Genomic DNA, 24428 nt, shown 5'->3' with positions numbered 1-24428 from the left:
CCTGAGGCAAAAATTCCCGTACTCGCCGATACCAGCTCTCTGGTTGTTGGTAACTATTGGGCAATGTCCCGCCCGTATCGATTGGTAAATAGACAAATAGAACAAACATACTTGACACAGTTTAGCGCCGCGACGGCGGTGAGAGGAAATCCCAAAATTTTACCGCAAAAGTTATCAACTCGATACAGTCGATCTTGGTCAAAATAAGCCCACGTTGTCAATTTTCCTCGAAAATGGCTAAGAAAAGGAAGGCGGGCGGTCGCCCTGCGAAGCAGAACTCCGCTCAGGAGACTGAGCGCTCAAAGTTTGCTTTCGAGGAAAGGTTCGACGATTCTGAGGATGAGTTCCAAGCGGGCCGCGACCACATTTTGCTGGACGAAGCCCCGGAGGCAAAGAGACGGAGGAAGATGGCAGAGCAAGGTTTGTCTGAGTAGTTGCATTTTGGACCCATCCTGTCCGTTCCTGACTTTGTGTTCTATAGAGGAAGCGCTTCAGCCATCCGACGAGGAGATCATGGGCTACGAGTCTATGGACGAAGACGACCTAGACGACGAGGAAGATTACGATGAAGATGTCTATGAAGATGAGGATGATGATGATGACATAGGGCTAGGTTCATCGAAGGCCAAAAAGTCCCGCCGTGGCGGTAGTCCTGGCTCGAATGCTTCAGAAGATGAGGAGGGCATTGCTGCGTGGGGAACGTCCAAGAAGGATCTTTACAACGCCGACCAAATCGAGACCGAAGCAGATGCGCTCGAAGAAGAGGCGGAAGCAAAGCGACTTCAACGGAAGCACCTACAAGCCATGAACGAGGAAGACTTTGGCTTCGACGAAACAGAATGGGTTGAATCTGACAAGAAGGAAGACGCAGAAGATGAGGCTGGTGTGATAACGGAAGTTCTTCCGCAGGTGGAGATTACAGACGACATGAGCTCAGAAGAGAAACTCAAAATCCTAAAGACGAGATATCCCGAGTTCGAGCCATTGGCGAAAGATTTTGCCGATCTTCAAACAAAACATGCCGAGCTCGAAAAAGCTGCCAAGGCCGTGAAGGCGCCGGAAGACGAGGAAGCGATATTGGGACCAGCTCCGGCTCCCGTCATCAAATTCCGTGCTCTGTCAGCCTACCTTGGAGCGATTAGCATGTACTTCATGCTCTTATCGTCATCTCAGGACGCATCTGGAAAACCATCTCCTCTGCCGCCCGCTCAACTACGAGCTCACCCAGTCATGGGGTCATTAGTCAAGTTCAGGAAGCTCTGGGAGACGGTCAAGGATCTTTCCGTTCCTGAAATCCCCAAGGAGGATGCTACGAAGAAGCAAGAGAGCAAGCAGCACTCAGATGCCCCTCTATCGACAACCAAGGAGCAAGTCCGGAAGAGCAAGCAAGAGCAAGAATCAAAGAAGAAGAAGAAGAACGAAAAGAAACAATCTAAAGCGCAGCGCGCAGCCGAGGCCGCACAGGCGGAAGCCGAAGCCCGCAGAGCGGAGAAGCTGCGCGAGACAGAAGCGAACCTTGCAGACCTTTCGAAACTCGTCACGGAGCCCATCAAGAAGCGCAAGAGCCAAAAAGCGAAGTCAGCACGGGACGCCGAAGACTCCGACTTTGGTGATGAGGATGCTCTTACCGCCAAGGAGGCCGAAGAAAAGGCCAGGCAGAAACGCTCGCTGCGTTTCTACACCTCCCAGCTTGCACAGAAGGCCAACAAACGCAATGCAGCTGGCCGAGATGCTGGTGGTGATGCGGATCTGCCTTATCGCGAGCGGTTGAAGGATCGTCAGGCTCGCTTGAACGCTGAAGCCGAGAAGCGTGGTAAGCAAAGACCAGACAAGATGGAGCAGCTTGGCGGCGACAGTGATGAGGAAGACCATCGACTCGCCAAGGAGATCAGGGACGGCGAGGCCGGAACCGAAGATGACGAGTATTACGATATGGTCGCGGCCCGCTCCAAGCACAAGAAGGACGAAAAGAAGGCGCGCGCAGAGGCTTATGCGGCCGCAGCCCGCGAAGGTGGACGCGTGGAGATCCAAGAGGAGGTTGGACCAGACGGCAAACGTGCCATCACCTACCAGATCGAGAAGAATAAGGGTCTTGCGCCGAAGCGCAATAAGGATTCCCGCAACCCCCGTGTCAAGAAGAGGAAGAAGTTCGAAGAGAAGAAGAAGAAGCTCGGCAGTATCCGCCAGATTTACAAGGGAGGTGAAGGTCCTGGTGGCTACGGTGGTGAACTTACTGGTATCAAGAAGAACCTGGTCAAGAGTGTCAAGCTATAGATCATCGTTCACTTCTCTTTGGATACATGCACTGTGGGCGTTCATTGTGTTCTCTAAAATATGGGTTTGCGTGTACATATATAATTCATCTGATGATATACACCTTTCAATCTCTCACATTCTACTTTGCTCCTGCACCTCCATCCTCTCCACGTTTTCATCAGATAATGATACTCAGCATTCGCAAAGCAAAAGTAAGCCAATACCACACTCGAGTAGAAGAAAATTGGTAACATGAAGCTCCAACGCAATCACTCCAGGAGGTATACCATACGTTATTCTTCCGTATTAGCAAAGAGGGACTCTAGCATGTCTCTCACCCCTTCAGCATCGCAAGTGTTCGACAAGTCCCAGGCCAGAAAACGCCTCGCTAAGACATCCTAGATTCAGGAAAAGTTACCATCAGCCTTCCGCATTGCCCCAGATATGAGATAAGCCTACCGCTTCAGCCAGAGTCTCTGTCTCCTCAGCCGACAAAGTGGCACAAGCCGCGATCAGATTTTCGCCGCGAGCGGAGAGAGCAGCGAGCTCATTTGCCCGGTCAACGATCGTCTGACTTATCCCGTTCATTGCTGCGCAACTGCTCAGATAAGCATCTTAGGGTAAGATCGATTATTGGAAGAGGCACATACATCGTCCCGAAACTTTTGTTACTACGACCCGGACGGAAACTGTACTCGATATGGATCAGATATCATGGAGCCTTTGAATTGACCTGAGAGTATGCACGGGACCATACTTATAGAGATAGGTGATCTGGTCTTCCACTTGGCAAGCCTCCCCAGAGATGCGAACTTCCATATGTCCCAGCTGGAGTCTAGGCCTTGGCTGAAGGAATCCGTTTTCGAATATTTCGTGAAAATGCGTTGCCGCGATAACCTTCGGGGCGTCCTTGAGGCTCAGCAAATGCTCGAGTATCCCGCAAGCGAGCCCGATGCCATCTGCGAGTCATAGTTAAGTCCTGGCAGAGTGCTGGAAATATTGGAGAGACACACCACTTTCGTTGGTTCCCTTGCCGAATTCATCGATTAGGAGTAAGCTTCGCCCCGTCACCTGTTTCAGATCAAAGGAGATTTGCTGTAGGTCGTTCATGAATGTGCTTTGGATCTGGTGCTAGTCAGCTGCTTATCTTCGCTGTTAAGTCACGAAATCATACTTTTGACACGCTCTCTTGGGAGTTCATTTTCACCAGAATCTTGTCAGTCACTCCGATTTCTGCCTTCTCTGCTGGAACGAAGCTGCTACAATCAATTTGCTGTCACATAGTATGATTATAGCACATACCTTCCGACTTGTGCCAGATATACGTTCAGAGCGACCTGTCTCTCAGCTGAAGCCACAGATACATGTATACCGGAGATCCATACCTGTTTCATGTAGACGCTTTTTCCAGAGTAATTGGGACCGGTAAGAATAAGCATACTTGGGCCATGGAGGTTTTCCAGCACCTTCTGTGAGACTCGACTTTCAGTCTCCGAACTGCCTCCTACTAAGAACGTATCATTTGGTACGTATGATGGGACTGTCAACTCCTGAAGTATGTGCCTTGGATATGTCAACGAATTAGAAAAATAAAGTACCAGGACGATCTCACCTGCCACCTTTGATCCTGATCATTTTCTCCTCCACCATCCTGGGCCGAACCATATTATAGAAACTTGCTGCTTGAGCCATAGCAAGGAGACTGAAAGCATGAGTCCAAATCATCAATATGCGTGTCAAAGCATTACCTGTCAATATGGCCACACATATCTGACGCTTGCACGAGCACATCCTTATGTTGCAGAACCTTCTGCGCAAGATCATAAACAATCTCAATTTCCTTTTCTAGAGAAGCATGCAAGTTAGCTTATGGTCACAGTAAAATAGACCTCTGTGGAATACCACAAATCAGCCCATATATGTCGCCCAAGCTCTGGTCCATCTCCCTCATCCTGAAGTCCTTAAAGTATGCTCGATTCTCAGTAACAAATATAAGCTCCCAGTCATCAGCAGTGCCGCTGTAAGCTGCCTCACCCCTGTCGTTGAGTGGGACTGCAATATTGAACCCCAGCTGGGGGAAGTATATCACGTTCACGTCAATATCGAGGCTTTCGGGGATCGTCGCTGCTATCTCTGTCGCAACTTCTTTCAAGAGATCGTTCAAACCGTCATAGGTGTCTTTCATCCGGTCAAGTTCTCGGTCTAAACCTGGCTTCACAACTGTTCTACCTTGGTCTTCTGAACAATCAATGTCGACCTGTGGAAAAGAATTAGCTGGGGCGTCGCCAAATTCTGAGAGGGCTATACAATTTCCTGAATCATCCTTCCTACTCGATACAATTGAGATGCTTCAAATACACGGAGAGCCTGAACATTATTAGTCTGTTTGCAGCATTTCCATAGATGGTTGTACCTGAGTACGCAAGTTCAGATTATCTGCACCGAATGTCTCCTTCAACGCGTCATGAATATCGATGCCATAAAAGGCGAACTGAGCGATATTAGCCAGTAACGTACAGATTGCACGTACGCAGACGTACAGCAAGTAGTGTAGCCCAAACTGTTGTCTTGAAACCGGTGATCTTAGCACTTCCCGTACTGATGCCCTTTTGGAGGTTGATCATCACGGGCCGAAGGTTTTTGATATGCTTCAAACCCTTCACAATTTTATTCAAAGTATTATAGTTATCCTGTCTCAGGTAGACACTGATAAAGTCATGTCGCTCGCTGATAACGTTCATTTCGACACTTGGGCGAAGGAACATCTGTCTAAGCCGGTTTCTCCCCTGTGGAGTATGTGCGAAGCGCTGAAACAAGCCATATACGGAGAGGCCTTCTTTCGAGGCTGGTGACTTTCTTCCGGGGCCTTGATTGAGCATACTGGGATGTGACTCGGACTCTGTGATTTGCAGGGAAAGTAAGGTGCTTCTGTTGATGAACCTACAACACTGTCAGAACGCATCTCGCAATCATGGACTTGAGTTTCTAGGTCTCACATGGTTCCTTTGAGGCTGAACATCTCCACAGAGCGGACCTGATATGCTCCAGTGGACCCAAGCGTAGTGATAGAGTCGGTAGTTCTGCGCCTTTGGATGTATGCGAGGACAGCCCCGGCACAGCCTATGGTAACGGGATTCTCCATATCGATGGAGCTTGCCATGTGCAGAAGTCTTCCCTCCTGAAGTGTAAAACCCAAGCTCTCCGCATCCAGTTGCTCCGGGTCAATCAATCCATTGTGAGGAACAAAGAACTTAATCCGTTGTTCGTGAGCTGATGCAACCTCCAGAGCCGCCAATTTAGCTGTAGCATTGGAATGGCCGAATTCTTGTGACGGGCGTATATCGAGTTGATAAGGCAGGTAACGATGAATGCCTACAGAGCCACCAATTAGCTCTATGTAAACGCAAGCTTTATCAAGAATCAGCATACCATCTTGTTCGGAGCTTTGTGACGTATTCAAGTAGTCAACGCGAGCTGAGGTAAGGAGCACAGTGGGCTTCGTCTGTTCGATCACTAGCCTGTTGTCAGAGCTTTCTTCAGGGCCAAATGGGATATCATGACCAACAGCTATCAATTGCTTCATTACTTGAAGATCGTATGTCTCCTAAGAGGTAGAGTCTTTCTTCCTGAGCTGAGTAGTAAGAGCAACCGACGGTGCCTGATTCTCGAATATCGATTGCGACAATGACCGGCTCAAGGTCGTCGTCAGAAGGCCTCTCCAATGAGCTATTACGGGCCCTGTGATCTGTCTCATTGATTGAATGAAGCGGTCCTAATGCAGAAGTTCTTCGCGAATTGGAGCTGAGATTGTCTGAAATATTCGGTCTCTGGCGAAAGGGCACGGATTCGTCCGTACGGGTGTTTCTCGAATTGCGAGAATGTGGCGTAATGTATGACTGATACGCCGTGCGTCTTCTTTTCGTTTGAGACGACATATTGGATTGAGATTCGTTAAGGTAGCAGATGCTGATGACATTATTGATCCAGGGGGCGTTGACCTGCCTCCATTGTTGGTTAGTCTTAAGCCTCAGGCTTCCAGGGTCCATATGGTCCTGATTGCTACAGTTCTGAACCACGAGACATTTCATTTGTTCAATGCAATTTTTTCTTCATGTTACTCATATAATGTACACAAGAGGAGATGCTATTGTACATATCCCATGAAAGATAAACTCCATCAAAGCCAAGGGCGCCAGATCTTGAGCCAGCCAAGAAAAATGCACACCGATACACCAGCACCGACAAACAAATATACTCCCTTACATTAAAGAAATCATGCCTTTTCCTCCTTTGCACCGTCTGCTGTGACTTCAAGCGCGGTCTTGTCCGCGTTGAACGAGATGACGGCAGTTTGTCCCGAGGTCAATTCACCACGGATGATCTTATCAGCGAGCCTATTACCAATCTCCTTGGCGATCAAGCGATTAAGAGGCCGAGCACCATACTTGGGATCATAGCCCTTCTCGCAAAGCCAATCTTTGATCTCGTTGTCGACTTGCAGGACAATGCGGCGGTCATCAAGCCTTGCCTGGAGTTCCTTGATTCGGATATCAACGATATCCCGCAACGCCTCTCGTGAAAGTCTCTTGAAGATGATGAACTCATCGATACGATTGAGGAACTCCGGAGGATAGGCACTCTGCACGACTTCCATAACCGCCTGTTTGATGTCAGGGGAGAGTTCGGCATCGCCGTAGTCCTTAAAGGAATGCAATGGGTTCGCGCCAACAAGGATGTCAGCACCGAGGTTCGAAGTCAAGACTATGAGGGTATTCCTGAAATCGACTTTGTGACCTTGGGAATCCGTTAGGAAGCCTTCGTCTAGAACCTGCAGCAGCAACGCGGAGATGTCACGATGAGCCTTTTCAAACTCGTCGAACAACAGGACTGCGTATGGTTTCCGTCTCACAGCCTCTGTGAGCTGTCCGGCATCATCGTAACCGACGTATCCGGCAGGTGACCCAATAAGACGGCTGATTGTGTGTTTCTCCTGGAATTCGCTCATATCGAATCTCAAGACGGCAGTCTCAGTTGAGAACAAAAACTCGGCCATCCTCTTGCAGAGTTCTGTCTTTCCAACACCGGTAGGACCCAAGAACATGAACGATGCCAGCGGACGATTCTGACCACTCAGACCTGCTCTCTGCATCCGCACAGCGTTGGCGACGGCAGTGAGAGCTTCGTCCTGTCCACGAACCGACTGTCTAAGCGTATCCTCCATGTGGATGAGTTTCTCCACCTCTCCAGCCATGAGCTTGTTGACAGGGATGCCGGTTGTCCGAGACACGACATTCGCGATGTCGTCCGGGGTCACAGAGTCATGAATCAATGTCGTACCTCCTGCGGCCGCCTCCTCGCCCTCTTTGGGCAGTTTCGCCTCAAGGCTTGGAATTGTCGAATATCTCAACTCTCCAGCCTTCGCAAAATTTCCCTCCCTCTGTGCTTGATCGAGCTCAAACCGAGCACGTTCAAGTTCTTCCTTAGTGCGCTTGAGGGACTCGATCTCTGCCTTCTCCTTCTCCCAAACCTCGGTTAGTTTTGCAGATTCTTCTTGCTTGGCCTTCAGGTCCTCCTGCAGCTTTTCGCGTCGCTCACGACTACTGATGTCAGTCTCCTTGCGCAGAGATTCAAGCTCGATCTGGATAGTAGTGATTTGACGATCTAATTCTCTAATCAAATCCGGCTTTGACTCTTGCTGTAGTCGCAGAGCCGACGCTGCCTCGTCAACGAGATCAATCGCCTTATCGGGAAGGAACCGGTCAGTGATGTAGCGGTTGCTGTACGTTGCTGCGGCGACTAGGGCTGCGTCGGTAATCCGCACACCGTGGTGTACTTCGTATTTGTTCTTGATACCACGCAAGATGGAAATTGTAGCCGCGACTGACGGCTCGCCGACTTGGATGGGCTGGAATCGTCGTGCCAGAGCGACATCTTTCTCGATCAATCTGTACTCGTTAAGAGTGGTGGCACCACAGCACTGCAGTTCACCTCTGGACAGTGCTGGCTTGAGAAGGTTACTAGCATCAATGCTGCCCTCAGCCTTGCCTAGCCCAAGCAAAGTATGAAGTTCATCGATGAAGAGAATAACGCCACCTTGCGCGTCCTCAACTTCCTTGAGAACCGACTTCAAACGTTCTTCAAAGTCACCCCGGAACTTTGCACCGGCAATGAGCGAGCCAAGGTCAAGGGCAATGACACGCTTGTCCTTGATGCTTTCTGGAACATCCCCCTGCACGATTCGCTGAGCCAATCCTTCCAGAATCGCAGTTTTGCCAGTACCAGCCGCTCCGATAAGGACGGGATTGTTCTTCGTTCTCCTCGATAATACTTGGATAGTGCGGTGGATTTCCGAATCTCTTCCAATAACTGGGTCGAGTTTCCCTTTCTTGGCCTTCTCCGTGAGATCGACACCAAATTGTTCCAATGCGGACTTCTCTGGCTCGCCGCCCAGATTCATTCGATGTGTACCACCCGGGGGATGCGGTCGTCCATTAGCATAGTGGCGAACTGCAGATATCGACCGCAGGGCGGCAGTGAGGGAAGCCCTAGGGAGAAGGGACTGTGTTTGTGGGAGACAATGTAATGTCTGGGGAGGACGGAATACACGGTTCGGTGATAGAGCGGGCGTTCGAAGAAGCCGCGCTCGAGCGAGCTGCCTCGATGCCATGGCGGTTTTGTTGATAGGACGAGCAGCTGAATTCAATTTTCAATCGTAGGTTTCAGTAAAGTACAAGATAAAAATTGAAGGCAAGTGTTATATACCCCGAGTCCCCTGCCGGTCCCAAGGTGATCCAAGCATCCTGATGCTTCTCGAAAGCTCCACCTTTGTGAGCGCTGTGAGTGGCGGAAGCTCTCCAGCAGAACCGACCAAGCTCCGTCACCTCCCAGATCACGTGTAGGGCCCATCGAGGGGCTTTTTTCGCACCTAACCCGCTTTTGCCCAGGACCCTCCTTGGGAGAAAAAAAAAACTTCTTCTACTGGACACCTCACCCCTCTCCTATTTATTGCTTCTTCTTTCCCCTCTTCTTTTCTCACCACACACATATTTTTCAATTCTCTATATCATATCACAATGGGTTTCACCGACTTCGTCTCTGAGGCTGGCCTCACCCGTATGTCTTCTTTTTATTCTTTTGCCTCTGGTCAGTAGCTAATGGTGCCCCTCAGTTGCCAACAACTACCTGGCTAGCAGGAGCTACATCGTTGGGTAAGACTCACATCTTTCGGGCTTTCTCCATAAAATGTATCCCCCAAGCACAAGCTTCACCTCGATTGCATGATGAAAACAAATTGGTCCGTGTTTAGGAGGCGGCTTAAGACCCCGCCGGATGACTACACAACAATTGCGAGAAATCGTGTTTCTGATTACGAGGAAGAATCTGCGTGCTATTCTTGAGACCAACACAATTTGTGCTCAAAGAAGCAATACCTAGATTCGTGTTGACTAACATGTCAAAATAGCGATGCTCCTTCCCAGGCCGATGTTGTGACCTTCAAGGCCTTCTCTGGCGCCCCTGACGCTGAGAAGTACCCTCACGTTGCTCGCTGGTACAAGCACATTGCTTCTTTCGAGCCTGAGTTCTCCAGCCTTCCCGGTGATGCCTCCAAGGCCTACACTGCCTATGGCCCCGAGAGCACCGAGCTGCCCACCAACCCCAAGGACAAGCCCGCTGCTGAGGACGACGACGACATGGACCTCTTCGGCAGTGACGAGGAAGAGGAGGACCCTGAGGTTGTTGCCCAGCGTGAGGCTCGCCTTGCTGAGTACAAGAAGAAGAAGGAGGGCAAGGCTAAGCCTGCTGCCAAGTCCATTGTGACTCTCGAGGTTAAGCCTTGGGGTATGTTTGACCGCTGATAGCCCCCATTTCTGACGTGAAACTAATTGCGCTTGTTTAGATGACGAGACCAACCTCGATGAGCTCCTCGAGAATGTCAAGGCCATCGAGATGGATGGTCTTGTCTGGGGTGCCTACAAGTGGGTTCCTGTTGGTTTCGGTATCAAGAAGCTCCAGATCAACCTTGTCGTTGAGGACGAGAAGGTTTCTCTGGACGAGCTTCAGCAGCGGATTGAGGAGGATGAGGACCACGTCCAGTCCACCGATGTCGTAAGTTTCAACCTTTGGTCTGACGGCAAGACAATAGATGCTGATATTACCTCACAGGCCGCTATGCAGAAGCTGTAAATGAAATGCCCGTTATGAAGACCAACGGTGTGATGATGGAATATTTATGCGACTTGTAGTGTCATGAAACAACTAGAAGTCGACTGGAGCAGTCGCCAGTCGTTTTGATGAAAATCAAATTCAATGCACAGAATACCCACATTCATCCGTCTCCTGTTGTAGCACAGAACCTGCCAGTAAACTTGAATATAGAGGGATACCCATTGGGCCTAGCCGTTCTTATTCCACTTCAGATCGGCATACGGTCAGGAGTTCTTCCAATCCGAAGCTTCAGATGCGCCATACCAACCGCCTTTCATATACCTAGGTAGTATAGCCTCAAGCTGCCGATTGAAAAAAGAAGTAATATCTTACACCTGGCTTCGCATCTCAATATGAAAACACTCCCAAAACCGTGAAATCGCAACTCTCCTTTTAACGCCGCTGTACAACCGTGGAATAATTGGTATCATCTTCATACGCCAAACATGAACTGCGCTGCTGCAACGAGAAACAGACGTTTCACCCGTAAACATCACATTCTTGCAGTCCTCGAAGGTTCAATTCTTTTGGGCAGCGCAAACAGCAACCGTTCCTGCTTCATCTCATTAGCAAGGCCTGGGTTAGTCGTTTGTTTGGCTGCGTTGAGCCATTCTGCTTCGGGATGTGTAAAACAGAAAAATGTAAAAGATACCAGCTTCAGATGTTGAAATTTCGGAAAATTTCTCTTGCCCATTTGTATCTTCTCTAACTTTTTCAAGGACAGCTCCCTCAGTAAATTCAGTAGTCTTTTTTGGACGGCCTGAACGTTTGCCATCTTCCACATATTCCGGCAGAATACGGAAATCAACCGCTGGATTGTAGCCTCGCTCTCTAGCTTTCTTAACCCAGTATTGAATGGTTTGACGCGATAGACCAAGGCTTGCCTCGACCACCTTGATGTCAACACCAATGGTCATCATAGTTAAGGCTTGGACGCGTATGGTAATCGGATAAGGCATCTTAGGTTTATGTTCCATTTTAGCGGTCTCAACAAAGGAGGTAGGCCGGCAAGCAGATATGGTGAATTGCAGGAGAGAGTTGCATCGAACGCGGATTCGATCGGGGAGATCAAAAGGGGCTCTAAATTGCTTTTTCTTAGGATAATGATAAATCGAGCCACTTGAGGCTATGAGGCACTGTTTTGAAGACTAATAGGCAGGTCTCCCTAATAATTTTGCTGGTACTATCTACTATGTATGCATGTCTTGCCAAGCTTAGGTACGAGCGGCCAAAGACTAGAACCACACCGTATTTTGTAGGTACCTAAGTGCGTATCATGATCCTCCGGTCACCCGTACAAGCTAGTGCACAATTGGTCGACAACATCGTAGCTCAGTGGGTAGGAACCTTACATGGAAGCTGTCTACTCCTAGTCTACACAGGCACTATCTGCATTACATCTTTCACACGCACTTGTCGATTGCATTGATTGACCGCCGACCTATCCACAAATCCGACCTGTTCGTGAGAAACCCGCCAAACCGGCCACCATGGGCTTCATATCGCGAATACTCACACTCTTTGGGCTCGTTCTGCTCGCACATGCGTATGTCATATCTTTCGTACCGCCAACTACTCCAGAAGACTAACCAACTGAATCTAAATCCGCAGAGGCTACTCCGCCCACGAACACACAGTCCTGTACAGCAATGTGCGCCTTTCCTCGGCCTCCACCGCTCTTCCCCATGATATCGTCATCGAGGCCTTGGTCTCCCTCGTCATCGTCTCCGCGGGCCTCGTGCTAGGCACAGAGAAACTCAAGCCGATTAGCTGGAGCGAATGGGCTGGGGAGATTGAGAGGGAAGGCGGCGCCAGGAATCCTTATCTGCGGCTGGAGGAGCGATACGGTTTCTGGGATATTAGGGTGAGTTGACTTTTCCTTTTGGTGTCAGTTTGACCTGGGCTGATTCGGTCCTAGGCGAAGAGGAAGGAATTCGCTGAATGGGTTCGGGGGAATGATGCCTTGGAGGAAGCGAAATGAGGAAAATCAATATCTTGAGATGAGGGTATGTGACGGTACATTGATAGATCGCCTCGATTATAATGGATGACGGCATCTGCCTCAGCATCATGAATGTTTTCTGCGCTATCCTTAGTATTTCCGAACGCACTCGATGATCAGGTTCTGATGATTTCCGGTGTATGCTTCAGAAGCATTTCGAGAACTGGTCACACACTACGGCTTTGACGATAGTCTAGGATGCTATGAAGACCATCTCAATGACGAGATGAAATGAGGTACAGGCCGTTACATGAAAGTACACTCCATGGCTTGCCAAGGTCTATGCAGTAGGCGAACGCTTCGCTTATTGGGGCCATCAATGAAAGGCCGATGCACCACTAATCTAGCTGGCAAGTTGGAGAAGTGGACCGTGAGAGTCAGTCGCGAGTCAGATCTAAACAACCTATACTCCGAGCAGCCATGTGCTAGTGGCAAGCCGCTTGCAAAGGGGACTTGATTCGATATCATCATTTCGAGGACTGGCTTAAGGGTCATAAACAGAACATTTCGACAAGTTCTCCTTTCTATGATAATGTTTTCGCACAGATGTACCACAGACAGGCACCGTCTCATTAGTATGGGCTGATCCGTGGAAGCAGAACGTCATTCATGTGTAGAATATTGGAGAGCAATGCTATGTTTAATCACACCGTGAGCAGGAAGGGACATCATATCCTTCTGCTTTGCACCCAGAGATGCGGATTGTGGTAGCCCGCGGATGGTACTTCAACTGATGAATAGCGGGATGATTCCTCCATTATTTTTCAACTTACTGCTGAGTAAATGAAACTCCAAATAATTCGAACGAGTGCTTTATCAGGAACAGAATCCGACTGTCATATGATGTTCAAAAGCATGAGGCACTGCCGGGATCAAGAAGATATGAGGATGAGATTTGTGTGGAGGAGACAATTGCCTCATACAATTAATCTCCGCGTGGCCCTTGCAGGTGTGCCCATGGCATTGGCTGTCCTTACTTGCTGAAATAGCCTTATCTCTGTCAATTGAAGCTAGTCGATGTCAGGTAATTTTATCGCGGAACTCTAAGTGTTATTGAGCTCCGTACGGTATGGTGGGAATGCGCGGGATTTATCGCATCCAATATCCACCACTATCCAGAACTCTTACAGCTGCCACACCCGTCTCACCTAACCAAACATAATCAAACCCTATCTATATCGATGATGAGAATGGCAGAGCTAACATACTGGTTCGGACTTTTGCTTCCAGACTACAGTCAAAACTCAAGCATGTTGGACGATTCCTGGACGCGTGTCGAGGCCTTAAAATGTAGCCTGCTCCCCTGCTGAGGAAGAGCTTTACGCCTTTCCGTTTTTGTTGACACGCAGAAAAAGCATCCAGCTACCATGGCAAACGCAGACGCATCGAGCGACGACACTGACGCTGTCTTCCCTGCTTCCTCTGGCGGCGGTGTGTTCCCGTCCCGGCCAACACATTACGAAAACCCTCTGCAGCGTAAGCTCACTAACAATCCGAAGATTGTGGATGTTGAGCTAGCATCTGTCACCGAGGGAGGAGATTATGATGAGAGGGACTTTCACAAGAAACAGGTGAGTGATGGTGTAAAATGTGTTTTTGCAGGATACTGATGGCCCACAGGTGTTCAGCGGATGGACACTAGCTTGGTGTGTAACCAGTCCTATACCTCGATGCTAGTACATGCTGTTAAATTCTGATAATGATCAGGCTGTCATACCAATCCCTCGGTGTCATCTATGGAGATATTGGGACCAGCCCGCTGTATGTCTACTCATCCACATTCAGCAGTGAACCGAGTCGTGAAGACGTCCTCGGGGCGGTCTCCTTAATTATCTGGTCCCTCACCATCATGGTCACGGCCAAATATGTTTGCATTGTGTTGAACGCAGACGACGAGGGCGAGGGTGGTACATTTGCCTTGTACTCGCTAATCTCCCGCTATGTATGGTGTGATTTGCTCATCGACGACTGAACTTCTGTACTCATTGAGAGATAGGCCAACCTAGTTCGCCGCGATCCTCGTCACCACAATGTCTTCGAGTCTGTACTGATTCAATTTAAGACGGTGTTCTGACACCGGAGACGTTATTGGTATCCTCTACTGGGACGAGGTGCTTTTATTTCCTGGCACTCATTATTTTCTCTCTATTATACCTATTGCAGCGAGCCCTAGACTAGTGCCTGATACCGTCAATGTCAAAAGCGGTATTGAAGTCACCTTATAGCGATACCGTCCGCAAAATTGCCACGCTGTGGACGAAGTCGGAGCGATTCTTCGAATTCAATACTTGTTTCTGCAATATGTTCCTCTAGTGCCATAAGTTGAGGTCTTCCCTGGGGTCGAAAAAATTGACACTTCGATTCTGCAATTGACATACAGACGCTAGCAATAGCGTTGATGGCTAGCTATATTCAGAGGGGCCGCCTGTCTTTCATTCCGTCACCAGATACGCCCAGCCAGCTGACAGGCATGAGAGGGCTGTATCAGCGTGACTTGGATTACTTCCCCTGCGTTTATAGGGTGGTAACATGTCGAGCCATCTTCATCCCCGACAGCAAAGAGCATTACGGTGCGGCTTGGAGACTAGCCACAGAGAATAACCAGTGGGCGTATACAAACAGCATGTCTAACGCAGAACTGCTCTTCACACTCATGAAGCAAGGGATTTCATTCGGGGCTGTCCAATAAGGCTGCTGAAGCGGCGCTACGCTACTGAGAACCTTCATAGTACAAATTGCCGCATCTAGGTAAAGAAGACGGACACAGGAACAACAGAGTCTTCATCTTTCTGGCTACCTAGAGTCTCTGGAGTTATATTTTGTCCAACACCAAGGGAAATGATTTCTGAAGCTCGTGGAGGCGAGTGGTATGTTTAGCTGTCAACTCTCCGCAGTAACAACTATCCGTGCTGCACTGCTACGCCTGCAACATAGCCTTTATCCCTGCGTAGGACGTGGAGCAAGTCTTAGCATCGGCAATAGTGTCAATCATCCTTAGACGCATTGGCCACGATTTAGACGTAACCAGTCCTGCATGACCGAGACTATGAATTGATGATATGAATCTATTAGCCCTTCCAGATTGTCAGTTGATTGTGGTGGAATCATGGAGTGGTACACTGAGTAACATACCTCGTGTGTTTTTCTAAGCTGGTTAATCTGTGTGATGATATACAAGTTCTCAGAGTCCGGGTAGTCGTCCTTGCTCGGACGTTCCAACTGATATCTTTTTTCAGTTTCCTCCTCATCATCCAAGTAATATGGATCACGAAAGATCGTAAGCTTCGAGATCATTTCTTGGGGAACATGCCCTATCCGAGGGCTTCAAGAGCACTGATTGTTCTATGAATAGTGGGGCACCGTGCCATTGCTTTGGGCCTTAACGTGCTTGTTGAATCGAATATCATCCAGATATACCGTAGTATACTGGCGCCCTTGTGAGACGTCTGTTACCTTGCCCTGATTTTAACAATATTAGATGTATGCTTGTGCCAATGGCACCCGTCTCTAGGAGTGATTGCCTTAGTTCTGCTCTTCTTGACAGCGGATTCTGTCTCTGAGTTCGAAGCGGATAGAAAAGTCCAAGAACGGACAGGGACAAAAAGACAATGGGTCTATTGCATCATTGTACAAGCCATGGCAATTGATGCAGAGCCCGACAGCATTCAATGTTTTGAATGCTGTCATTAAAGTAACCACAGCAGCTGATTTGCCCGGAGCGGTACGGGACCCTAGCCCTCATCTAGACCAAATAGTCCGGTGTACCAGTTGAGAATCTCTGTGGGATCGTAGGTGTTATCAGGAATCGCAGGCAAACCGTGGAGTTTCAACCCGTATCCTAATATCCGTCGAGATAGGCCAGACCTTCAGTTCTGATGATCGAGCTATACTAGTCAGCAAAGATCAACACGAGAGGGTAAAGGGACTTCCCGGTCAACCTGAGAATCCCAGTTAGAAGCCTGACTTCCAGAAGTGCCCGAACCTCCTTTTCAGATCTGGATCTCATGAGCCTGTCGGTCATCGTTGTGTATGAAGTGCCAGTGAATGTAGGCGTGAATCTGATGCGATCAATGACGCACTCAGTGGAAGAGGCTCCCACCACAGAGATCAGTTCTTGTATCAACAGGACAAGATTGACATTCACTGTCACCTCATCGGCTGGTGTATGGTACAATTTCGGACCTTTTTTATGCGAGAAGGAGATCCGATTGCGTGGATTGATGTGACAAGGGCGTCTCATTTAGTCCCGTGGAGTCATCAGAGCTTGACTCTTAATTGTATGTACTCGGCCCTGTCGGTGGGCGCCGAGCCTGAAAGAATACTTCGACCCACGGTTTCCACAAACGTAGTTGGCAATGCCTTCTTTTGTAGCCAGGCGCCACGACGCAAGATTCTAGGTTGTCTCATTGACCGTACCAAGCGGTCTCTATTTCTCAAGGACGTCGTCATCTGTTAGAGAGACCACCTTCATCCCAGTTTGCATGACCTTCTTATCCCAATTTCGTTCAAACACGCTGCGATGTATAGGGCAATATACCAGCAACGCATCGTGGGCAATGGCGTATCCATCGTATAATGCCTGCTGACATACCGAAGAGAGCAGACGCCACGATGACGCTTTGATATACGAGCCCTTGCTCCTCCCTGGCATCAGTAGCCGATACTAAGCCCTACAATCAATCTCGAGGCCAGTATCCGTCCTCTTGCGGGGTGCAATGTTCCAGGTCGCCTGCCGCCTATGGACTTTCCGGGTATGGCTCTGAAGCTGTAGCGGGCCAGGCATTGGTTCGATACCTCGACTTAAAATTATCGGCGCAGGAGAGGAAAAGACTGGCCTGCGACGAATTCAGATGGATCTCCTAAAGTGATAAGACGTTTTCTTCATCAGTGTATGCTCCAATCGCTCTGTGAAGTCTGCCTGATTAACACCGACATCTATGGATTGCCGGCCTGTGGCCATATTGTCCCAGAAATTCAAGAGCTGGGTCTGGCTATTGACGATCAGGTGGTGGTGTGTTTTCTCGGCGAGATCCCGATGAAGTTTTGCTTGTACAGCAAGATTGACATAGATATCTAGGAGCAAATTCGGTTATTGTCGTTCCATTTATCCCAAGGAGTTAGAGACGAACGATTGTTATACACTGTCTTAACTGCGAAATTTCTGGAAATCCAGAACTGGTTTTGCCCAGCACACCAGAATATAAAACCACCGATGAGAACAGCGGAAATCATAAAAACAGCCAAGCCCTTATCTTTAGGTCCATGGCCACTAATAGTCTCTGTACAGCTTAACTGCAGTGGTGAAGAATCGAAGAGCAGCCGTTCACGCCACATATGCAGGATCCCCAGGCATAAGCTCGAGGGATTTCGCAGACTGAAGGATGGCGGTTAGCAAGATCAGGTAAAGCAGTGAGTAGCGGAAGAAGCAGTTTCAGATATCTAGGTGCTTTTATTATGTTGGACGGTAAGAGTCATGAGTTAATGTGTATTCACTACTCTCTGGTTGTCGATCTAAAGTGAATGACATTTTACTCATGGGGATAACATCATTTCTGCTCTGTCGTGTGAAGGTCTTACGGAATTATTAATAGTTCACAAGCCTTCTTATCATTATCATAGTTCAGCTAAGGAAAAGTCAGAGGATAGACTTGCTTCTACATAATCTCCCTATATCTATATATAAATAATAGGATAATGAATGAGAGACCACTAGGATCATGTTTCTTTCCACATGCTAGCACTCGACTGTCTATCCCATGGTTACCTCACTGGCTCAGGATACGATAAGTGGAAGTAGTATTTGCATGAGCCTGACAAGTAAACAAAGTAAACACTCGAACTGCCCTGTTGAGTACGTCTTCGTTGGAACCAGGCCGTGCAGAGGCTATCCAATACTGAAGTCGCTGGTTCTTTCAACAGCCTTGGGATAACACCTGGCACATGGACCTTCCAATGGTTGCCAGATAGACTGCGGCAGTTGACCTATTTTGCTTCCAAGCACATGCTTAGACTAGAGTATCCGAACCACAGTGTTTATAGCGCTGCTGGGATGATTTCGGTTCAAGACGCTGGGTAAGGGAGCTGCTGAAGCTGCAATGGCGGAAAGATCCGCGCTACTGGAGACTCAAACCACCTTCATATAGGGACCCTGGCAAATTCACAACGAGTGTCTGGGACTATGGATAGGATGTGCCACGAGATTCGACCATTCTGATAGCGCTCGAGTACATGAGCCCACAGTGACGAGGGAGAAGTGGCCATTGGTGTCTGAGCAAGAAATTGTCCGCGCATCATGATCCAGCTGAAGCAATGCAGAGATGCTCTATCAGTAACCATAGCTTTCCTTCGTGTATAAGCATCAAACAAAATTGAGAAGTAGGACTGCATCGACATTTCAACATATTTGGAACCACGCGGGGCGCACATGGGATGGGCAAAGTCCACAATCCAGAGACCTGGTTCCAGGCCATCGAAGTGAGTGGAAACATGGCCAATGGAGTGGCAAGAGTCCAGACCTTGCACACCAAGAAAGGGATAAGGGAAATATCCCGTCGTCACCGTTGCAGACAAAGGCTGAAACCTGCTGTCCGGCAAGAATGTTCCAGATTAGGCGATTGGCAGAATTTAGCCCCGCAGCTGGAAATTACAACTTTCGAAGATTCTGTGATATAATGTCTTTGATTCAAGGCACATAGATATCAACTACTACAGAATAGAACTTTGTCATTGTTATGATCCAGTATTTGGCTATCCATATGGAGTACCTCTCTAATTTCATTTGTTTATGGTGGGGTGATAGAAATCTACCCCAGAAATAGCCTAAACTAGTCTCACCCACAAACGTACAGCAGACGGCTAGTCTTACTGTCATACCACTCTGCGACAGCTACAAAGGGACTGTAAATGTAATATCTCCTGACTTGACTGAAGATTTCTTCCATAGACTTGAGATCTCAAGGTTCAGTCTGAAGGGTCAAATCATAAATGAACAAGGGCTGTGATTGTGGCATAAAAGTCGGGAAGTGGCTCCATCCTTTTACTTCCCTTGCATCAGGTAATTATTATGGTCACTGTATTTTAGTTGTTCCAAGGGGATGTCCAAGTCAACATCAATTGTTAATTGATTGAAGCTACCCTTGGATGAGCTGATCTATAGCAGGCAAGAACACCTTGGCTTGTCAGTTCTCAGATGACAACAACAAAAAGACAGAGACTCCAGTCGCTCTTTTGTGTAGTTTCACTCAGTATAGTAACTGATTTATTTGAAAGTGAATTCTGATTTGATATTATAATTTAACACGCAGACACCGACTCCACCTGGGCATAATGTTGCCAAGCTGATGCAGCATACGTACTCTGGACACGCACACCCACACACACATGAAGATTCTTCAGTTCCTTCTCTTGTGAGATAAAAGGGTTATCCGCACTTCTGCTCGGAGAAATCAGTAGACTGTACTCTGTCTAAGCATCTGATGCCATTTGCATAGCATCTGACATCAATGTCAACGGGTGGCTAGACCGCGTATACTCATACGTGGACGATGGCCACGAGCCTCACCGTGAACTTATCAACGTCTTCATGTGCGCAAATAATAATAGTTAATAGGTACTGTTATTCAGCTGATGTCGCACAGTTGCGCATCTCCCATTGCAGAGTTCAGTCAGCCGATTGTGGCGTCGGTTGAGGGCGTGTGCACAGGATGCGGCGAAGAGCGTTTTGTGTTACTATTCTTGTTCGGCTTTCCGTCCCTCGGCTGCGGACAACTGCATCAACAAACAACAATTTCATGATATGAGATACTAAGAATTGTGCCTGATTTTAGCCGAGTGTACTGCAGAGACAGGACTCGGTGTGAGGTAGATCTTGTCTTGATGGTGCTGTGGATCAAATAATATTAAGATCTGAACACAAATCATCCATGGAGGTAGATAATTAGAGGACAATGTGATAAATATTCGAGCAAGGGACAAGCCAACACAATAAGGAAATGATAATCACAATGAATGAATAATAATCAGAGTCAGACAGTCCGAGTTAACAAAGACCTGTCTCATTCAGGGATCTGCAGCGTTGCAGTCTTATTGGTTGATGGCCGCCAGCAGTGCCAAAGATAGCAGCAGCATACGCAATCTTTTACAGCCACTCCGTCCTTTTTTCATCCCATTAAAGTCTTGACCACAGGGATTCACCTCTTATTCGGAGCTACGTATGTCGCAATGCAGGGCTTAGTCTAGGCTCTCGAGCGAGCTTAGGTGGTGTCTCTCCTTCCCGCGCCCTACGGGCCTACTGACTGGTCGAGAAGATGCCAGAAGCGGATCGAGATGCAGTGGCCCTCCTAGTCGGGTGGGTCCTATCCATCCTGTGGCCATTAATATTACTATGAGTCTGTGAATCTCAGACAGGGCTGATGGCCGATGGTGACTGGCTGTGGCTAATTGTTTCTATTGTTGTGATCCCTCCTGCATGGCTTGCCTGGCAGCCTGGTCTGATGTGTCTATTTAAATGATCCTGCGCACCTGAGGTATCTGAGTCTGGTCTTGTACCTGAAACTCAAGTTCCCATCTACCACGCTCGTTACCTACACAAACGTACCAGCTACAATCTTCGATCAAGTACGCTCGCTTCGAGTCATCTATCAGACAGCCACTCCAAGATGCGTTCTTCCATCGTCCTCCTTGCCCTGTCGGCCCTTGCCGCCGCTCAGTCTTCTGGCCCTGTGGTATGTGACGATCTCTTCCATTTGAACTTGCGCTTCGGACCATACTAACGTCCTACAGGAAGCTCAGACTACAGGTGTCACTGTCGTCGGTCCTGAGGTTAGCGCTACTGCTGCTACCACTACTACCACCAGCTCCACCAGCTCCACCACCTCGCAGCCCGTGATCCCAACTGCTCCTACCGTCATTGGATCCAGCGGCCTTCCCTCTTCCTTCTCCACCGTCCCTTCTAGCAGCGGCGTCCAGAGCTCTACCAAGACCGCCTCGACCGCAACTGCCACCGAGACCACAACCGAGTCCACCTCTACCACCAGGTCCAGCGCCTCCTCTACCAGGTCCAGCTCCAGCAGCTCCACCTCCAACGCTGCCATGCCCATGGCGACCGGCTCTCTCGGCCTGTCCGTCATGGCTGGTGCCGCCCTGGCTGCCTTCCTGTAAACAGTTCTACCGTTGGTCCGCTGCTTTTGCTGAATACCCTCTCCTTTCTCGCGCGAGTCCGATCCTAGTGTGGCCAGTCGTTAAATAGAGCAATGCACCTTTTATGAAACGCAAATGGGGCACGTCTATTCTTTACGTGGTTAAGTCGATGGAATTGTCATCATGGATTGCTTTTACCGCTTGTCGAAATGCATCAGGCGGCGCACATAAAGATTATCTTCTAGTTGAATTAATACTAATATTTGATCTTGATTTGCACCCGCAAACTACATATGACTCGATAGACAAACACGTAGAATAGGATATAAATCGCATAGAGATTGCTGTTATCATTACCGAATCATAACTCGCCCAAAGCAGACCGGACCCTAGTACATTAAACAACTGCTAGACCAGGCAACATATACAGTACTTAGTATTCATGTCCGCATCATGATAACCCAAATATCTGCCACTGGAACACAATCTATTCGTTGAGCGGATTAACCAATAGTGAAGTTCTAGCATATGGTTAGGACGTTCTCTAATTGGTATACAGGACTTGCTCGACTATCATCAGTGTCCGACTCGTAGTCGACTTGCTGTCTGAAGAATCTCCAATTCCCTCTCCCATCCCAGGCCCATGTTCCTCCGATTACCATCACCGTCATGTCTGGTGCCGACAACTCTTTCTTCGTTTGTTCCCATGCCATGCCCTCTAGGAGAGACTTGGAAAACTGGTATAGTAGCACTTTATGGCTTCGCTTTACTGGCTCCCGTCACACTGGACCATATCCCATCCTTGAGCTATATATTCCGGGACACTCAGGCCCAGTAGCAACTGTCGCGTCCTTGTCCCAGAGGTGGACGATTGAGAGATTTGCCATACGAACGTCCCAGTTAGGTATTATGGGAGTGGTCTTGAACTCTATTCCCTTGTTGTCCTCTGAATCAATGACAAGGCCTTCTTGGTCCGTGCTATTGTAGGGACTTTAACCTGTTTAAAGGATAGTGGGGTCTTCCCTTCGTTGCGCCATACCCCGTTCGTCTAGGTGCTAATAAGCTATCCCTTCAGTGGTTTGCAGGGGGAACTGTATGTATGTAGTATTCCCTGGAAATGATGTAATAGAGCTTTGTTCCCCTGTGAATATGAACAGTAGGCCTTTGACCCCTCGAACTGAAGTCAAGAGGCTGTTCCTTATATTAATTGACTTGGGTTATGTCCTGCGTTATGTGTTAAATACCTGGACATGAGAAAGTCTTGTATATGAGGGTGTATCGGGTGTGTCCTGCATAAGTGCTTTAATGATTCTCCAGGTAGTTTTATTGTTCATGTTTCGTGCGCCGTCTGCGTATGTCCAGGGAGTAAGGCAGGTTCTGGTTCTGGTTCTGCAATGCTTGTGACGACAAGCACAAACCCGTTGATTTAGGGACTGGTCTTAAAAGTTTGCCGGGTATTGGCACGGGGTATACTCTGCCCCGATCCTCAAAACTCTGCTCTGTCAAACAAGGACTGTTTCGCATCAAATGCAGGGTCGGCAGACTGGCATACGAACTCGAGCTACCGCCGTCCTGGTGGATGCACCCATTGATATCGGTAATCCACATTGAAACAGGCATACCTCAGCGACGTACACAGTCCAGGTCTAACTGACCTGCCAGAAAACAGATTTACTGACTACTTGGCCACCTTAATGAGCGTTTTACCAACTGATTATTGTTCTTCAAGTGGTTTGCATAGAAGGTAAGAAATTGCCAGTTTGCTTTAGAAATCTTTGTACAGCCGCAGAAAGCGTGGCTCGGACGTGAAGCATCTGCAGGCAGAGCAGAACAAAACAAAACACGGCTGCCTTTTGTCTGGCTCGTGTCAACTCCTTCTGCATGGCATTATTTCGGTTATTTCTTGCCCGAAACTCTGCAGCGGGAATGGCACGCAAAGCTCGCGGATAGTGGTACTGGTATAACCGATCTTTCTCTCTGGTTCTGCCGCAATCTGGACGAGTTATTCTGGTGTATAGCCGTTGTTATCTCGAGTTCCCTCCATGAGGGGGTTATGAGAACATTACCCACCCCCATTCAAAGGATGATGGCGACCATAGGCACTCAGGAAATCCGTACATTTTCTCCTTAGAGAGCATCGACCAGAACATGCAGGAAAAGCACGCCTTGAGGACAAGGACAAAATTCCGAAACTTGGTAATGTCCTCAGGTAGAGGAATAGGTCGATGTGCTAGTACAAAAGTATGAGTGATGGCTATAATCTTAGGTAAAGAAATGGTAAAATAGAAGGAAAATGGGAGGGGAGGACTCAGGCTTAAATAAACCAGGATGAGTCGTGCTGTTGGCACTCAACGACCGAAGTATTTGAATGACCGGATCTCGAAATTTTCCTAGGATATCCCAGTCCTCTATTGTGGTGAGGTCGAGGGTGTTCGTAGCCGTCTTGGTGAGCTTGCAAAACCAGCTTTAAGGCGCCGGAGGGCATTGCTTGCCTCAGTTGTAAAAACTGCATCCTTTGTATAACCGGGTAGAGCTATAGGTGAAGTAAAATGCAAAGCAAAGATGAAGCAGCGTTGTTTTTAATTAAGAGAACTCCTCAGCTTCAACCCAGGATATAAGGTCAACTGACAGGGTCTTGTATCTCTTCAAATTTGTCTCCCCTGTACATAAAGTAGTCTGTACTATTCTGTGTAAACTATGGAGTGTTGCAGCATCTTTAGATAAGATGCTATGGGCTAGATCTGCAGAATTCTAGGGTTCTCTTGTACCACAGATAAAAGCGTTGACCGTCTATCTTCCATTGCTGATCTCGTACATCAACAGAGAT

General features: G+C 48.3%; 7 protein-coding genes across 7 annotated transcripts, besides 2 other annotated features; 5 read left to right on the top strand and 2 right to left on the bottom strand.

Moving 5' to 3' along the window:
- Positions 1-233: 233 nt before the first annotated feature.
- NFIA_014470 (something about silencing 10 family protein) lies at positions 234-2274 on the top strand (the record flags this gene model as incomplete). The annotated part of the gene is made up of 2 exons (XM_001264652.1): positions 234-420; positions 482-2274. The coding sequence occupies 2 exons, from the start codon at positions 234-236 to the stop codon at positions 2272-2274; spliced, it is 1980 nt and encodes a 659-aa protein (XP_001264653.1).
- Positions 547-602: a microsatellite.
- Positions 2275-2549: 275 nt separating the features above from the next.
- On the bottom strand, positions 2550-5839 carry NFIA_014460 (MutS family protein MSH5; the record flags this gene model as incomplete). Its single annotated transcript, XM_001264651.1, has 16 exons — positions 2550-2654; positions 2716-2854; positions 2907-2945; positions 3014-3215; positions 3270-3381; positions 3431-3512; positions 3559-3593; positions 3642-3819; positions 3869-3958; positions 4005-4101; positions 4159-4513; positions 4564-4623; positions 4670-4747; positions 4797-5196; positions 5253-5628; positions 5686-5839. The coding sequence occupies 16 exons, from the start codon at positions 5837-5839 to the stop codon at positions 2550-2552; spliced, it is 2502 nt and encodes an 833-aa protein (XP_001264652.1).
- A 690-nt stretch (positions 5840-6529) lies between these two features.
- Positions 6530-8923, bottom strand: hsp78 (chaperone ATPase HSP78; the record flags this gene model as incomplete). Its single annotated transcript, XM_001264650.1, has 1 exon — positions 6530-8923. The coding sequence occupies one exon, from the start codon at positions 8921-8923 to the stop codon at positions 6530-6532; it is 2394 nt and encodes a 797-aa protein (XP_001264651.1).
- A 406-nt stretch (positions 8924-9329) lies between these two features.
- On the top strand, positions 9330-10440 carry NFIA_014440 (translation elongation factor 1 subunit beta; the record flags this gene model as incomplete). The annotated part of the gene is made up of 4 exons (XM_001264649.1): positions 9330-9369; positions 9425-9464; positions 9719-10095; positions 10154-10440. 4 exons carry the CDS (start codon positions 9330-9332, stop codon positions 10438-10440), a joined length of 744 nt encoding a protein of 247 aa, XP_001264650.1.
- Positions 10441-11951: 1511 nt separating this feature from the next.
- On the top strand, positions 11952-12442 carry NFIA_014430 (membrane magnesium transporter family protein; the record flags this gene model as incomplete). The annotated part of the gene is made up of 3 exons (XM_001264648.1): positions 11952-12007; positions 12073-12325; positions 12380-12442. The coding sequence occupies 3 exons, from the start codon at positions 11952-11954 to the stop codon at positions 12440-12442; spliced, it is 372 nt and encodes a 123-aa protein (XP_001264649.1).
- Positions 12443-13830: 1388 nt separating this feature from the next.
- On the top strand, positions 13831-14435 carry NFIA_014420 (uncharacterized protein; the record flags this gene model as incomplete). The annotated part of the gene is made up of 3 exons (XM_001264647.1): positions 13831-14034; positions 14084-14109; positions 14171-14435. 3 exons carry the CDS (start codon positions 13831-13833, stop codon positions 14433-14435), a joined length of 495 nt encoding a protein of 164 aa, XP_001264648.1.
- A 6685-nt stretch (positions 14436-21120) lies between these two features.
- NFIA_014410 (putative GPI anchored protein) lies at positions 21121-21622 on the top strand (the record flags this gene model as incomplete). Its single annotated transcript, XM_001264646.1, has 2 exons — positions 21121-21186; positions 21245-21622. The coding sequence occupies 2 exons, from the start codon at positions 21121-21123 to the stop codon at positions 21620-21622; spliced, it is 444 nt and encodes a 147-aa protein (XP_001264647.1).
- Positions 21289-21337: a microsatellite.
- Positions 21623-24428: the final 2806 nt, after the last annotated feature.

Source organism: Aspergillus fischeri, genomic scaffold (genome assembly GCF_000149645.3).
Source record: "Aspergillus fischeri NRRL 181 1099437636249 genomic scaffold, whole genome shotgun sequence".
NCBI lineage: Eukaryota > Fungi > Ascomycota > Eurotiomycetes > Eurotiales > Aspergillaceae > Aspergillus > Aspergillus fischeri.
The sequence above is the reverse complement of the archived record's forward strand: the minus strand, read 5'-3'. Positions and strand labels throughout refer to the sequence as shown.